This window comes from Anopheles gambiae, chromosome 2 (assembly GCF_943734735.2).
Source record: "Anopheles gambiae chromosome 2, idAnoGambNW_F1_1, whole genome shotgun sequence".
Taxonomy (NCBI): domain Eukaryota; kingdom Metazoa; phylum Arthropoda; class Insecta; order Diptera; family Culicidae; genus Anopheles; species Anopheles gambiae.
The window spans coordinates 34,725,082-34,742,873 of record NC_064601.1 but is presented as its reverse complement, the minus strand read 5'-3'; the positions used below and the strand labels follow the sequence as shown (position 1 = coordinate 34,742,873).

Genomic DNA, 17,792 nt, shown 5'->3' with positions numbered 1-17,792 from the left:
CACTCTGCATTGGGCAGGCTTTACGGCAATATGGCACACACTTTAACACACACACACAATCGGCGCTTTGCGTAACAGACTAAATATGGTAAATTTTTGCGGAAGATCATGGTGCGCATATCTCCCAGCTCACTGAACACCAGCACTCTACACGGGCACACAAATAGCGCACGATCCGGCACGCAGCCGCTCCACTGGCGGCTCCACTCCCACGGTGCATTCTGTGCCGCGGATAATCAATTAGGCTTATTTTAGCATCTTCCACTTTGGCACACTTTACTACACACTTTGCCCGGTTTCGAGAAGCGGCTACATACTTTCGCTGCTCTTTGCTACGTGGCTTCGTACGTACTGGAGCAAGGGCGAAGCCCGGTGAGAATCTTTACTGAAGATCACGTTACGCACTTGCACGGAATGCTGTATTGCTGCAGCAATTGGGTTAAGAAGGCGCCAGCTAACCAATCACTTCGAAGTGTGAGAGATCTGACTGCTGTGCACGCAGACGTACCGAGACGGATTCCTTTGCCTCCGATCCTGATCTTAATCGACGCTTCCCGGTATGTACGTCGCAGACACACTCGGTCGCGGCAGGCTGTGAACGAGAGTGTGAAAATAAAGCAAAGAAAGTATTAATATTAACTGTGCAGCGGCATTGGTCGTATGCATATATGTATGCAGGCCCTCCTCCCCCCCCCCCCCCCCCCTCGTCATACAAGGTCACACTGGAAGGCATCAGTCACGTCGGATCTGTTTGGCCGGAATGATGGCGCTTCTGGAAACCGAACTATATATGCACACCCATGGACAGGACGGAAACTGTGGAATCGACGAGCCGAGGCATAAATGGTTGGCTGGGGACACCGCTTCACGAGTACCGTGGCACCGAACCGCGCACTTTCAATTGCCGTCAATTGACTGATGAAACTATCACGAGTGCAATGTTCTCGGGACGGGTGGCAGAGATTGGTTTAACAAACGGTAGAGATCTCCAATCACGGGAATAGAACGGGAGCAGTAGTCACGGTACGTAGATTGTGGCCGAACCGTCACGAGTCACGAAAGCCGACTGCCGACTTGTGGCAGCTACATCCCGAGAGCATGCTTGCTATCACCCGGTCAACACGTTTTTTCGTGCCATTGCCGGGTGTTTTTTTTATTCTTCTCCACGAACACTGTCCAAAAGGTAGCACATCGTGATACGTGGGCCTAGAGCATCGTGTGGGGGGACATCATTCTGTACCGTCGTCCAGGGAATGAACGATAGGACGAGCCAGCCGAGCCCGCGTGGAACATGTGGGCTGGTCCAGTTATGTGTGTGTGTGTACTCGGAGGTCCGGTTCTTCTCCGGTTCAGCCCCATTTCCCTGGACCGATCGGCTGGACTGGAGAAGCGTCTTTCGTGCGGCACCACTAGGTAGGCTTGGAGCGCGAGAACTGGCGCTCCTTTAAATGGCGTCTGGCGGGATGCGCGTCTGACCGGAAAGCGTCTGGGGGACGCTCCTACGCATCATCGGACGCGGCATACTCTCGGGTGACTTGCGCCGGAACGATTAGCATAAGAATGGTATCGTGTTCATCAAGCCGCGTCTTTACGTTACGTTTCTGGCTGCACTTTTTTTTTACGTGCGGACATTGGGTTTGGAGGACCCTAGTGGATTCGGTCTGGACCTTGGTTGCCGGTTGGTTTGTAGAAATGAAATGCAAAACCGTGCACTTTCTGCCAGACAAATAAAATGTGCCATTAAACTAAGGTCATAAATTCGAATGGCAAACGGTTTGAAATGCAACAAAAGGAAGAAGTGCATTGGACGGATGGGTTTTTTTAAGGGCTTTGAGAGTTGCAAACGATACAAACGCTTTTATTTGCTTTGGTCAGTACCATTATCACGATTCGTTGTAGTAAACGTGAGATCACTACTAATGGGTAATTTGGCATTGGGCACATCTCTTATAAGAGCCATTAACACGTAGAATTAATTGCATAAAGAATAACATTTCATCCGCCGAATGTGTACATTCGCTGGGAATGATAGTTCGCCCAAGGTGGATTGCTTTTTCCGGGTACCGGTACCGGTAGGACGGGCAGAACGTGGCGAAATGTTTATACTAAAACTACCATTCCCCGCGACGTTATTCCGTCTGCTGACAGATGTTGAATCCGGAATAAACGAAGTTCTAGAGCGATCGCTCTCGAAGGTTTTGTGGAAGATCAGTGGGAGGACGTAGTTGTGAGATACAGTAACTATACAACGTGTGAAAACAATTATCGATGAACAGATACAGAACCGATCAAACGATACAAGTTTTTGCTGTTTGAATTTTTGCTTTTAAGGATGTTTGAATTAGGAATACTTAATTACTTTTAAAAATAACCAACCATATTTTACAAAAACTGCTTTTTTCTCCAAAAACTTCTCAATCCAAAAGATTGGGTGCTCTCTGGGTATATCTGCGTGAACTGCATGAATCTTATATCAATATACTTACTTCAAGCACACCCTAATAAATATTTATATCGCCAATTTCTTCTTGATAATTATATCATTAAAAGACGTTTCCTTCTACTACAAGCTACCTATCGAAACACAAACCATTCTAAAGCGCTCTTTCACATTGATTCCCTATATCCCAACGCAACGTGTGGTAGATATTGGACTGTCGGTCGCTGTTTCGCGCTCCGGACTAATTGAGATGGATTGTGGGCGCTTCAGCTGTGACCGGATCGTGCCACAGCATATATCTCTCTCGCCCATTCGTAGCATACAGGCAGGCCACACGTCGTCGTGAAGCAATCGAGGAACGATTTCGGAAAGGTAAATAAATAAATAAACCGAAACGTACGTCCCTCCGGGGATAGAAAGATATGAAGGGGGGAAAGAAACAGAAGAAAACAAAAAGCAGCTCCCTAGAATGCAAGCGAGTATGAGACGAAGGGAGAGAGAGTATCAAAACACGAACGTATTAAGAATTTCACGTTTCTCAACCCGTGTCCGGTACCGGAATCGACCACCTGGGATTTCTGGGCAGAGATGGTAACGGAACGGTTCTGTTCTCGTTTCACGTCTCGTGGCCCCTCATGCTGTACAAATACGCTCCGATCGATCGATCGTCCGAAACGGTTGACCACGGTGTTATGTGGTGGGGTTTGCCGTGGGGCATTAAATATTGCGAAACTAATGCACCGCGAAGTTTGAACAAATTATGCTCTGCTCGTATCGATCAGTGGCGTTAAATGGTACCCTGGCGTTTTTGGGGAACACCGCAAAGGAGGGTAGACACTGAAAGGGAGGACGTCCGAGGATATTTTCATCCCTTTAGTATCCGCTCGCTCTAAGACGGTGTGTTTGTTTGTGTGTGTGTCCACGTTACTGCAACGAGGAGTAATTAATACACCCTGTTTCGCCATTCGGGGTGGATGTTTTTCCCTTGATATTTGCCATAAATTACAATGTGCAGAAGTGGGCAAAGGAAATGAAATGCAGACACACGGACACAGCGGGAGTTTCGGAGCGGCCAATGACCGACCAAACCGGCCGGCATGGGTTGCGTTGCGTAGCGAAGGGAATGTTTACCGCTGCACAATTTAAGGAATTGCAGCAGAATGTGGTCCCATGACGCGCAGTGTCACCGTTGGAGGATGAGAAAATTAGAAATAAAATACCGACAGATGAATAAATTAGAGCGTACTGCAGTTACTCCACTCGGAAGTCATCCTACCGGGCTCTGAACAAATTACAACTTCTAGTACATTGTAAACTAGAGCTTGAAGAGCCTGCTCTTCATCTTCGTGGGAGGTTTGTGTCCGGTTTACACACCCGATGATATCATTAGGCTGGGTGGTCATTATCACACACGCCCTGCATGGGTGTGACGGACATGATGCTCTAAATCAAGTGTTCAAGCAGACAATAAAATATCCTCAAGAAACCCTAGTGATTTATTCCTTATAAACCTATGAACTCGCCTATAACACAGGGACTATAAATCCTATATGAGGTATGTTCGTGTTTCATGCCCTGGAAATTACAACTCCCACAATACCATAAACCCTTTTGTCTTTTGATTACTTAAACTATCAACTCAAAATCACCAAAACCACACCGAAAAACGTATGTCGCCGGGGGTTTACAGATTACGTTCAGCATAGATTTTATAGCCCGAAACCCAGACCACACGGGGGAATTAGCAATGTCCTTATTGGTGCGGTGGCAATAAGAAAGTGATGTGGCTTGTAAAGAATCGTATTAGCTCGTGTTGTGTTAATGGGTGCGCCACCCTCTCATCCATTCGGGTGTGCGTGATGGCAACAAATATGGTACAGCCCATCCAATTCCAACACCCGCATTCATATATTGGCCATCATTCTAGCACGTTCTAAGAGGCTATCCGAACAGTTCGCTGTGACCATTTCGCTCCTGCAATCCTGACCCTTCTAATGTTGAACCTAATCCCGCCGGTCTGGCTTCAAATTTCACATAAAACAGTGCTTATGTCTGTGTGTGTGTGCGTTCATGCGCCGGTCTCTGACCATCTGGTGGAACGGCTTGATAATCAGCTTAACGCTACGCACGCGGTGTGGCTCGCCCTTCGAGCCTGCCGGCGAGTGTGACATTTTCGTTTCCAATCAATGTTTCCTATTTCGTTTCGATGACTAGCCCCGGAACTGCCGGGAAGTTCCCAATAGAACTGAGAACGCTTCCGCGATGTACTTGGCCACAGTTGAGTGGTATTGCATTGAATATGGGGGAGGTTGGTTTGTTTTTTTTTCGTTCTTCTTCTGCTGAGCTTCAAGTATCGCTTGTCGCCCAAGCGTTCTCGGGTTTGGATGCATTTGCTAAACTGTGCATGTAGCATGTGACAGCGAAGGAGGAGTGGCGGCGTTCTGGTATCGCATGCGTACTACGCATGCATCTCGTACGGATGGTTCGGCAAAGAAACGTACCAGAAAGGAAGATAGCCATAGTTCCGCTAAGGTAAACGGCCGTTTCCCGACTGCTATGGCGAGCTGGGTGTGTGCAACCTTCGCTGCTGCGCTGCTGCTCATATGCTGCTCAACCGTGTTCAATGTTTTCCCCTTGGAGAAGATTTATAACGCTCACACTATGCTCACCTTCTCGTTATGGGTGTTTGGTTCTCGATAGTGGATGGAGTTGGTTCAATTTTCAATACACATTTTCTCCTCTGTTCACATCGCCACTAACTAACTAGAACATTTTAATAATTCCATACACAATACAAAGGAATCACTGACTAATTTATAATGCCCAACTCCGGATAGAGACCACATGCAAAATGAAGTACAATTTCTTCAACTAATCCACAAACATCTGTTCAACTTTAAAATGATTTATTCCATTCTGAATATGGTAAAATCACATTCAGGAAATTCTCTTACCACTAACCTATAGTTGCACATTGCACAAAAAAAAAATAACGAAACCATATGCACAACTACCGGCAAACTATGCCACAAACTGTATCGATTGCCGCGATTGTAGGATTTTCGGCACCCGACAAAATGCCGACTCGCGTCCGCGTCGCGCGAGGTCCGAGGAAAATCTAGTCTTTTTCCCTCATTCGCAGCCGGTTGCATGCGCCATGGATGCGTAGAAATCGTGTGTTCTCTCCCAGTGTGCTGTGTGTGTGTTTTCTCACTCTCTTTTCTCCCTTTCAGCAAGTGAGATTATTGCGGTAAGACTCAGCTGTATCGCCCATCTGTGCACTCGCGCTGTGAGGGGTTGGCTGTGGTGCAGAACGAACATTGAGTATGTTACAGTTTCGTTTCCATTAAATTTGAAATTAAAATTGATAAACTTTATAGCTTGAGAAACAAACGAATGATAGACAAACAAAAGATTTAGAATGGTTTTAAATTACTTAATTATATCCCTTAAATTTCCTCAGAAACGTGCCTAGCAAACCCTGCATCCTATCGCTTCAGTGCGTGCAGTGAGGCTCTCAGCAAAAACGTGCTCTATCCGTGGCCATTCTCTGAACTACATGTGCGTGCGTTGCATTGCATCCACTCGGCAACTTGGAAAATTGGAAACGTGCTCTTTTCAAAGCCCTACACACTCTCCTGCCTTGTTTTTTGTTTGTGTATGTCGAGATCAACCAAGAGTAGCAAAGGAAGCAGCAAAAGCGTCAAAGAGAAGGGACCAACGAAAAGGATAACGCACCGGATGTGTGGAGGGTTAACGTTAGACAAGGGCAACAAAAATTAGGGAACGTGTCCTCATGCCCAAAAACCATTATAGGGGTGAATTTGGGAAGTGCCGCCGCCACCGACGTCGCCGTGCTGTGGTGCTGCTGCTGCTGCTACAGGACACTGAAGGTGTTCGGGTGGAAAACGGTCGCTTGCTTGGTCTGTTTTGGTAACGGTTCTATCGGGACGCGGGGTTAAATGGGTAGCCGTGGTGTGGTGCATTACCGAAAAGGGGGAAAGTTAACCGGTCAGCTGTTCTATTGCTTTGGTAGAGGTGAATGCCTGGAGGGGTTTATGGAAATTATTGGAGCGTAGAGAGGACACTATTATTCTGATGTAATGAGGTACAATGTGCAGTTATGTTCGATCCACACAATGGTAATCGTTCAGCCAAAAGGTCAGCTGTTTGTGGACATAGCAAAGTATGTTCATAATATGCCCTGACAATTGCCACCAACACGGTTGTAAACAAAGCAAATGGAATTTCTTTTTTTTAGACCGCTCTTCTTCCAAAACAAACCCCCGAAAAGTCATACTAATTCTAATCTATCACACCACGCACACCAATACAAGCACTAAATTTCGCTTTCTCTCTTCCATCGCTTGATTTCATTTCAGGAGCAGGAGTATCGGGTACGGTGAGTAGAGCTATCAAAGGATAACACTCAAGGTACGTTCCGCTCCGTAAATCCGTGGCTTATACAGCGACATGCGCACTAACCGCCATCGGGCATTACAAAGGCACTGTCAACTGTGGAACTGAAAGCTGTCAAAAACGTTGTGTCCACGCTATGCAGGAATGCTACAGGGAATTCGGGGTGAGAAGTAACCTATTTGGTAGGTTACCACGCCCCACTGATGGTCAAACACAGGACCCCGAAGGGATAGTCGATCCAAGCATACCCAAACTGAGTGTTGAAAACAGCTGTATTTTGCTATACTTCACCCATGAAGAAGTGTCTATAAATGTTTTTAGTTTATTTTTCTTCTTCGTTTGCTTAATTGTTGGGTGGGTCCCAAACGTTATCGTGTGGCGTGCAAACTTTTGCCAACCACAAATTGCGTCTCCCATAGGCCAGCTAGACAGCCTTGACAATGATGAAGTCATGGTTGCTCGCCAAAAGCCCCTTCAAAAAAGAAAAAAAGGGAGAAACAACATACACACACCTCTTCTCATATCGATCGCTTTCCGTCTGGAACTAATGAGTACAAGGTGGGCTTTTTTTTTGGGGTTTTCGTTGGAGGTTGGAGAGGGCATCCGGCCTCTTCAGCATTAGCTTATCATTGTTGGGGCCCGTGTTTGCTTTGCTTGTTTGCGGGACGGAAGTCGAAGCTTGTCATGAAGGATGGGCCACGAAGCTGGCGATAAAGTGGAATCTGTATGCGGAGTGGCCACTTGAACTATAATACGGCAAGCATGCAGGGAGTGCAATCCAGGAGAAAACTCCCATCCCGTTGGGTACTTCAGAATACAGGATGAATGTTTACTCTTGTATCCTTTGGGGTAAATCACCTTTATCACTTTGCCGTACTAACCTTGCAGCTTTGCAAACGATTCCACAATATCCACAACACATACACAGCAGAATAGTAGAAAATATTACATACAACAATTGTCACAATGCCTTTGCTATCTCAAGGCATCTTTTCACACCTTTGCACACGCACACGGCGATTTACATCACAACAGACAGAAACAACGCACACACAACACGGGGAAAGCTCGTGCCCCCGATCCTGACGGTAAGCGCGAGAGAACTGTCAGGCCTTTCGGAAAGTTCAGGAGAATGGTGAGCCGTTGGCCGACTTTGGTGTTCTGTTCTCACAATGCCGAAACACTTTGCACCATGAGCGCCAGACTGGCTGGGCAAGCAATCTCCCGGCAGGGATTGAGATTCGCTCTTCGGCTCCGTCTGCGAACCGGGAGACCACACACCGTATTATCAGCATATGTGTGTGTGTCTGTGTCTGCGTATGTGTGCATAGGGCGGTACGCTTATCGCCGGCAGGCAATACCGTTTGAATGACAATCGCCCTGATAAGAGCTGCAGGCCTTCAGATAGTGGCGTACGGACGGACAGGACGAGACAATCCCGGGGCATGGATGGATGACGTTACCCACCCAATTGCTCCGTATGGCCATTCCGGATGATAGTGACGTTAGAGGAAATCGAATGCGGAGTCGGCTTTGTTTGTCGGCTTCATCGCATCATCTCAAGATTCGTATGTATGAGCATACGTTAAGAGGCAAATGGTGTAATCTTTGATTGTGTTTAGCGGAACGGGATGTGCCCTTGAAGTAGCTGCAATTTGTAAGGTTTGTTTTTGCTTCTATTAAAAACCGAGCTGATTGGAGTGTACAGCCTTGTAAGAGGAAATGATACAAACGGGCACACTGTGTATAGTGTTCTTTGCATTAAATGTAAATACATTCACAGCAAGGTCAATAAACGTTCATTAACGTTTACTTATAAATATATATTCTTATCAAAATTGTTTGATAACATTTATAAAATCAAACCGTTAAGTTGTATTTTTTAGTTATATAAATTTGTTTTTAAATTCGGTATTTTGATCCATTCTTGAGGCAAAACCAGAGCACGGATTTGCTTAATACTGACCATGGGTTCAAATCGTCAAAAGGACAGACAATCTCATGTGTTTTATTCAGATTCCCTCGTCAATCGGATCGGGAAAAAATCGCAAAAAATATATAACAAAAATACTGTTTATTATCGTGCACAAAAAAAAACTACATTTACAATCACAAGATCTACTAATACAACTTCCGCTTCGTTGTACAGAACAGAACAAAACTGACAGCTAAAACAAAATAATCATCATCAACATAATCACCACCTACGCTACACCGTACCGCAATCCAGCTGCAGATTGATGCCACAGTCGCCCTGCGTTTTGGCTTTGAGAAACGTTAGCTCCTTGCTGCTCAGCGCTATTGCTAGATAGTGCAGGTTGCATTTGAAAAAGGGTGCTTGCGGTAGCTGCACACTCGCCATCTGCACACCGGGCGAGGCCAGATTGAAGCTGTTCCAGAGTACGAACCCTTTGCGGCCGCGGTACGTGTAGAGTTGTACCTTGCGGTGATTTTCCACAAATGCCAGTATCGTTTCGTCCCGAACCTCTAGCACCGCAAGCTGTGCCGGCCGGTGGCAGGATATGATCTGGAACAGGTGACCCTGCAGTATGTCGCTGTAGATGCGGACCGTGTCGTGGTTGCCCTGGATGATCGTGTTGACCGTGTCGGTGACTGCCACTAGTAGCCGGCGCGCTTCACCCCGCAGACCAACGTGGAAGGTAAGCAGTTCGCCGGTGGCAGGATCAGGGAAGTGGCTGTTTTCCGTGGTGCTGATGCGTCCGAGCGGTACTACCTTGGCTATCCGTGGTTCGGGTAGTGGTTCGAGAGGTTCCATCAGGTCCGTTTGTGTTTGACGCGTTATTATGACGGTATCGTTGCTTTCCTGTATCGTTCCGATTTCGTTCAGCGGATCGGGTTGGGTGAGTAGCGACACCTCCTGCGTGTATTCGTCCGGAGTATCATCCGTGCGGTAGTACGAGCTGTTCCTTTGCATTTGATTGTACACCGTTATGGGGGAGGCGAACAGGGCCAGATTTACGAGTGGATCATCGTGTGAGCGCTTGGAGCGTGAGGGTTTGATGGTGCCTTCGGCTCTAGACAGAACCGCAATTCGTTTCCCATCGGCCAAAGCCAGTCCAACACCAAGTGAGCTCGGTACAAAGCTTGCTGCTTCAAAGATGCGTGACAGGTCCCATTCTTCCTGCACCTTACCAGTCACATCATACTCGAGCACGGTCGTGCGCTCCAAGACGTAGAACCGTCCACTGGTGGAAGGATCTACAAACAAGCTATCGGTATCCTTATCCGGCATGGCCTTCACCAGCTCCAGCGAAAGTCCCTGGAACTCCCATATCGCCAGCCCCGTCACATTGCACTGCTCATCCGTCGGTGCCGATCGCGTTACTAGATAAAGCTTCTCATCCTGCGCAGCCACAGTTTGCCACTCAAAAACGTATCCCGTGTGCGCCTTGAACAGTCCCACGAACACTCGGTCCTGTGGGTTCCACTGGAAGAACTTACTACCGCAGCCGTAGTTGAGCGCAAGGAAATGGTTGCCCTGGTGCTGGAACGTCCAGAACGACTGGATGGGTTGCTGCACGCGAATAGTTTGCCGCTGCACGAAGTAGTTAAAGAAGTACACACCCTTCTGCGTACCATTGATGAGGGCTTGCGTTTCGCGACAAGAGGCGCGATAGTTGGCGCGACGTTTAGCCAGCTCACCCTCGACGAACTGTTTCTCGGAGTGGAGCTTGCGTACGATCTCGTTAATGGGCAACCCGTTGATCGTACCATTGCCGTGGATGCTGTCACGGAAGACGAATTTACGAGAGCGTAGCCTACCCCAGTACGCTTGATGCTCACGCCCATCGGTCCAGAGGGCGCGCTCGTACCAGTGATCGAAATCGATCCCCCCGATCGTGTCGTTAGTGTACACATCGTTGGCGGCAATTTTGTAGAACGTTAACGGTGACGAGATGGTCATGTCGTCGGTCAGCTGTACCGGTTCGCCAAACGGCACACCGTTCAGAATCTTGGGCAGCGTGGCACTGTTCAGCACGCGTATGGAGTTGAACACTGACGGTGCGTCGATCGTTTGTTCGCCGTAACGCTGTAATTGAAGAGAGGGAGAGAGAGATAAGGTCAATGTTGTTCATTGATTGGATGAGGAAGAAAGCAACTTCCTATTACCATGACGGTATTTGCTCGTTCCACGCGAAGATCTCGCCCATTTACAAGACCTTCCACTTGTAGAGGATGGTGAATGACGATTTGCTTCACATAAACTGGCTGGTCGATCGTTTGTTCCGTGTGCAGGGTAATTAGTCCGCTCGTCGGTAGGCCATTGATAGAAGCAGCCACTAGATGGTCACATTTGAAGGCTCCCGGAAGGAACACTATCTTATCTGTACGATTTTATAAAGGAAAAATAAAAAATAGATTAATTAGTCGTTCAAAATGTATGCTTCCTTCACACTTACCCACAATCTCATAATCCTTGTTTATCAGCAATGTTTGCTGCAACAGCGTGTCCGGATCGATGCCCATCAAATTTTTCCCAATCATATCACCCGCAATATGCAATGGTCCTCCCCACACATTTCCATAGAATTCTACTGGTTCGCTAAAAACGATCAGTTCCTGCTGATCGTAGTATACGATCTCGTTCTGCACGTTCGACACATTGTACCCGTTTACGAAATCAACCGTAAAACCATGCTTGAAATGAACCTCCTCCTGTAGGACGTAATGCCCCTTGAAGTAGTAGTCCTGGTTCGTGCGGATGAGCGATGCAAGCTTGTGCGTCACATTCATCAGCTCATTCCAGCCACCGTACGCCTCTAGGCTGTGAATGGTCTGCTGTCCTTGCAGACGCAGATCACCCTTGATGATGTGCGTGTCGGTAGCGTTATCGTACGCGTAGTACGCTTCGATTGGTTTGAACGACTTCCCGTTGATGGTGCCACTGACAATCATCTCTTTCACGTACACTCTGCCCGTCGTTAGCACGCGGCCGGGAAAAGTGATCGATTCATTTTTGAGCACCAGATCCTTTACCGGCACATTGTTGATGGTTGGTGTGTGCAGATCGCCCACCACATCGAACCCTTGTGTGAACAGCTTTGATCCGGTGAACTCCACCGCCGCCCCATCCGTTCTGTAAACCACGTTTCTCAAGAAGCTGACAAAAGGTATCTCATTCAAGGCTCCATCGACCGACACATCTCCGTCTACGTGCAAGGGATGCAAAAAGTGCAATGCACTCTGGACAGCATTCGGTCGGTCCAACCATATGACGTTGTTCAGAAACTGCGTCAAATCAACTCCATTCAGGGTACCGATCTCGACGCTTCCATCGATATGCAGCGTATCGAGCACATGCCTACCGCTGAGCATGTAATCATCGTTCAGGTACGTCTCCACATTCTCCTGGAGCCGTACTACATCCAAGCCGTTAAGGTAACGTGCAGCAAACGCGTTACTAACGTACAGTGCGTCGACGAGCACATCGTGCTGTATCGTTTGCGGTTGGCTTAAGCTGAACCGGTACGCATCAAACGTGGGCAGATGGACGTCGTTCAACATGTTCGTTGGACCATCGATCTCGCTGCCCGCAAGCGATAGGTAGCTCGCGTACAGTTCGCTCATGTAGATGGATTGATCGCGGAAGACGATTTCCTCCTCCATGTCGTAGAACGCGGCCCGCGGTTGACCATTGAGGGTTCCCACTATCTCAAGGTTCTTTGCGTACAGCAAGGAATACTGAGGGCAGAACTCTAGCGTCGCCTGCGTGTGCTGGTCGCCGAATATTTTGATCGAATTCGTATCCCACTCCGTCACGTTGATGCCACCGAACAGGCCGTGCACCTGTACGCGGTTGAAAAACACGTTGCCCAGCACCATGCTCACGTTGATCGTCTGATCCGTGCTCTTGGTCAGCAGCTCGTCCAGATGTATCTCGCCGATCATGTTCGACTCGATCCGGATCGGTTCGTAAAAGTGTAGACTGCGATAGTGTTTCGATGCGTTAATTTCCACGTACGGTTCGTCTACGTACACAACGCTCTGCAGGAAGTGGTCCAGATCGTAACCATCGAGCTGATCGACGTAGATTGGTCCGTTAACGACTACCTCGTTAAACTCGCAGGCCGCTTCCAGCAGCTTTGTTTGGAGAAGGGATGGATTGTCGAGAAATTTATCCATATGCTTGCCATGGACGGCACCGCGAACATCGAGAGATTCTTCAATCTCGAGTGAGTCGAATGTCACATTGCCCGGGATATACTGATCGTCGTGTAGTGTGATGAAATCGAACGGATTGATACCGTTCACAAAACCGTCAATGTCGAGCGCATCCATTGCTGGAAGAAAAGTTAAATTAGCGTATATAGGAAAAATTGCACTATTACTTACTTAACGAGTCCTTGAAATACTTCTGGCCAGTAATGATCGATTCACGCGGTCCTGATCGTAGCACATAATCCTCCGGGAAGCGTAATCTGTTCAAGAACTGTACCGTTGTTTGGCTAGCAAACGTCACATTCTGTAAAGAGAAGGTAAGAAAAATGCATCTCACTATTGAAATGAACATGATTTCAATCCAACTCACCCCTTCCACATTAAGAATTCCAAGCCGCATCGGTTGATCCTTAAAAACGAGCCCATCGTAAAACGTTTTCCAAGGGACACCGTTGATGCGCTCGAAGCTTAGATCACCCTCGATGTGCAAAGCCTTTGACCGCAGCACACGCCCATGCTCATCGATTGCATTGCGCAGCGAGCTTTCCGCTTCCTGCAGATTGATGCGGGCCCCGTTGACTTTGTTCGCCACCTGCACATCGTCGATGACTTCCAGCGAATCGAGCGTCAGGTTCCGCCAGCGTCTATTTTTGCAGTTGAAGTAAATCAACGCCTCGCTTAGATCGATCCCATTCACTGTGCCCCCCTCGGGGAGCAGCACGGTGTTTGTGTAGAGATCACCGCCGAGGACCAGCTCCCCATCGAGCACCACCTTGCCGTCTACGTCGTACAGTAGCTCTTCCGCCGGTATGCCATTGAAACGATCGAACTGAAGCTGCTCCACGTTCAACTCCTTCAGGTGTAGCTCTTGCATCGTCGGTACCTCCTGGCCGTGCACATCGCGACCGAACCGTACGAGATGGTCCATGCGTGGCTGTTCAAAGCGCTGTATGTACATATCGTCCGCGTGCAGCGCCCCGTCGATATACAGCCGTCCCGTCACCTGTACCGTACCGTTGATTTGAAGATCGTGCGAGCGGGCATCCCGTCGCACGCTGTACTGCAACTCGGACAGCATTGCATCCACACTCAGCTCGACGTCCTGCACCGTTTTAACAGTGGCGGTCAGATCGGCCTGCAAGTCTGCCTCGCGCCAGCTGTTTTGTCCGATCGTCATTTTCACCCCGGCCAGATCGAAATCCTCCGCAAAGCGCACCAGCGGCGTATTGACCGAGCTAAGGTTCTGGCGCTTCAACACTACCGGATCGCTTTCCATCAGCTCAACGTACGACTGCGCCTGCTCAATTACCGCATTCTGGTAGTCGATTATCTTCGTGAACGCGTCCATCGTTTCCTGGATTTCTTGAATTTTCATCAAAATCGGATGCTCCCCGGACAGCAGCTCGATCGACATGCGGTACAGACTGGAGTGTGCCTCGTGGCGCGGCACAATGATCGATATGGATTTGCCGCGCTGCGCTATCGTCGCACCGAACAACCCGTCCGTGCGGTCGAGATCCAGCATGCAGCTGACCTCGTTGTCGATCACCTCGTTCCCTACCATGCACGGTATGTTGGTGGCCAGGTCGAACGACACACCGTTCCACACGAGCGCTTCCAGGCGCTGTATTTCGTGCGTGGCAAAAATCATACGATGCTGCACCAGCAGCACCATATCGTCCCGGTACGTTCGGGCCGGTATCTCAAAGAACGCTTCCACTATCTCCAGCGCCTCGGTGGGGATCTTCTGCTCGTAAAACTTACCCCGCTTGTAGCGCAAAACGGCCGGCGTTTTGCCGCTGATAGCAACGTACGCGTAGCGTCCTATTTGAAAGGCGTACACCGAGCGGAGCGCTTCCGAGCTGTAGTTACCTACGGCTTTAAACTTCCTACGGTTCTGATCGCCGACACGGAACGTGTACAGCTCTACGGTCGTATTCTGCGGAAACGCAACCAAATACTCTTCCCCGGCGGCCACTAGCCCTACCGATGGGCAGGGATGCTTTAGGCCGAGCTTCTGCATCAACCAAAACTGTCGATCGTTGAAGGAAAACTCGTACACGGTGGCCGACACCGACTCGTGCCGATTCGGATGCCGACCTATCAGCAGCAGCGCATCAACCTCCTTCTGGCGAAAGAATTTAATTTGCGTAATTGTTTTGTGCAGCGGCCAGCGCCATTCCTCCTCCAGCTTGTACTCCGACTGTTCGCGCAGCGTGTACCAGACGAGAAAGTTGCCCATCGATATGACCACACACCCGACCGCTGACGCATGCTCCGTGTCCCAGAAGCTTAACACCTCGAAGGCAATCGGGGCCGACTCGAGCAGCAGCTCCTGGCTCAGGACGTACTGGCCGTCGCGCTCCAGCAGCACCACCGCACTGGCCGCCGTTAGCCCCACGACCACGTGCCGATCGACGTTGATCGCACTCATCGTCTTCCAGCGCACTACCCGCTCGCCGAGCGTAAAGTTAACGTCCTCCTCGATGGACCGTATCGAAAGCGTATCCCGGGTGGTATCGTGCACCTTCGGCGGTTCCGATACGGCGCCCAGCGTACGGATGAAGCTTGGATCGATCAGCTTCGCATCGATCGCTTCGTGCAGCACGTTGATGTGTGTTTCGCGCAGCGGTTTCAGCTCCGCCTCGTCGAACCCGTCCGGATGTTCTAGCAACTGTTGGCGCTTTAGTTCGTACGCGGAAGGGGTAGCTGATTCCGTCGCGGAATCGTGCGTTGTGTTGTGAGGTTCCTGTTTCGGAAAGGTGGCCGGCCCTCGCATGTGGCCCTGTGGATCGAGCGGATTTTTTTCCCCATCACTATGCACTACAAGCTAGTAAAGCGGGGAAAGTGAGAACACGTGGTTAGGAAGCGGTACGGGATTGCAGGGGGCTTTGTTAAAGGTTATTACCACCAGCTCAATAGAGAGCACAAAGAAAAGCACTAGATACGAGCTACACTGCATGATAGGCATGGTTTAGCATAAAACATGTGTTTGTAGGATACGAATTAAAATGTTTGAACCGAACGCACTTAAACCGATGGCACCATGATTACGATAAAACTTTAACTGTGGGATGACGATACGATAATGTGCACACGACGATACTGGAAGAGGAAATAGCCTCAGAATCTGCTGGTGAAGGTGTACTTGGCCGAATGCTTATGAATACTGAGCTAGGTGAACTGGCGAGAGTGAATAAAAGGCATTGGCCACTAACACTACGCAATCCGAATGCAAATGGCCGTTACGGAGCTTAGCGCCTAAATGTATGCAATACGGTATCGCGATGCACTATGGTGCAGAGAATGGAAGGCAGGATCGTACACTTATTTATTAATCCTTGTTGTAAAAGAAGGTTTTAGATTTTGTAATAATAAATAAATTAAATTTCAAAAGTTTGGGTGTGACTAATGTATTACTTGAACAAATTGAGTTTATATTTTTAATTTGAAACTTGAATTTAACTTGAAATTATCCATTTTCCATTCGTCGATGTTTACGTATTTTTATAGAGCATTCTTCTCCAAACACTCATTTATAAAACGATTTAAACTGCCTCAAGGCACTATTTTCAATGACCGCGTTGAAAAGCTACTGCTAAATCTCGTAAATCCTATGTTTATGTACTAAAGTGAAAAATAAAATGAAATTTCAACAATAACAACAGCAACATTCGTCAATGTTTGACCATTACACCATTTTCTGTACTGTTTTACTTATTCCTAAATTTTAACAACAATTATGTGGTAGCTAATAGTAATGTACATTTAAATTGATAGCTTATTATATAGAAGTCAGTTCTGTATAAAAGGGAAGTAAGAAACTACGTTCATACAAGCTGCCAATTCAGTTTAGGTTTTTATGCAGCTTTTATGATGTAGACGCGAAATGTTAATAAGCGAACAGATAAATGTTCTTGTAATCGAATATTGGACAATGTTTCAGAAATTTGCTCTGATTCTTATGAACAGTAAATAAATCGAAGGTGCAGGAGAGGACAACTCGTAGAATAAGAATATTAAATATAGTCATGAAAATCGGTAAAAAAGAACTTATACCAAAAATAACGTATAACCCAGGTTGCACGCATGACTTAAAATTGCATGCAAAATGAATAAAATACCATCAGGATTGGAGCACGGATTACGTTAAACGTATTTTATGTTAAATCATTAAAATTTAAAACCAACTTCATTTCATCGTGCTCTATTTATCAATCAGGGCAAAATTTTCAGTACTTTTGCATGCAATTTAAAGACTTGCGTCCAACCTGGTTTATAAGTTCTTTTGGCCAGAAAATCATAGTTAATTGCGTTTTCAATGTGTGAAATGAGGAATGTGTGTAAGTGAGGATGCCCAAAAAAGAAATGTTTCGTAATACACTGGGTTTTTTGCTAAATAGTTTTCTCATTTATCTTGCTTTCAGTTATCCAAAATTTTACTCTAGTCCCATTGATTTTTATCTTACAAAACTTAACTTAAAACTCCGTTTTGAAAAACTGAACTTGCATAAAGCTTGCATGCAATTGCGGCTTTAGATCACATTGACTGTTTCCAATCCAACTGCCTTTCGTCAGCTGTTTCGTTCGATGCTTTACCACATTCAAGTCCCGGATGCATCTACTTTACCTTGTCTATCACACCATACCCACTCACACTTACAGCTAATTGCACCTGTGTTTCTGGCCTTCCATTCCCTCCCACGGTGTTCACATAACTAGCATAAGCCTATGCTACCCTGGAGCCCCCCAC

General features: G+C 47.6%; 1 protein-coding gene across 1 annotated transcript; it reads right to left on the bottom strand.

Moving 5' to 3' along the window:
• Positions 1-8,914: 8,914 nt before the first annotated feature.
• LOC1269190 (uncharacterized) lies at positions 8,915-16,229 on the bottom strand. The gene is made up of 6 exons (XM_307796.6): positions 15,948-16,229; positions 13,410-15,869; positions 13,214-13,343; positions 11,281-13,161; positions 10,991-11,205; positions 8,915-10,910 (listed from the first exon to the last, which is right to left on the bottom strand). The coding sequence occupies exons 1-6, from the start codon at positions 16,008-16,010 to the stop codon at positions 9,069-9,071; spliced, it is 6,591 nt and encodes a 2,196-aa protein (XP_307796.6). The 5' UTR covers positions 16,011-16,229; the 3' UTR covers positions 8,915-9,068.
• Between the last annotated feature and the right edge of the window lie 1,563 nt (positions 16,230-17,792).

Coding starts and splice junctions, on each gene's coding strand:
- LOC1269190 (XM_307796.6), bottom strand. CDS start 16,010: ATGCCTATCATGCAGTGTAGCTCGTATCTAGTGCTTTTCTTTGTGCTC. Junction 15,870..15,947: donor TGCTCTCTATTGAGCTGGTG/GTAATAACCTTT, acceptor CCGCTTTACTAG/CTTGTAGTGCATAGTGATGG. Junction 10,911..10,990: donor AACGAGCAAATACCGTCATG/GTAATAGGAAGT, acceptor CTTCAATTACAG/CGTTACGGCGAACAAACGAT.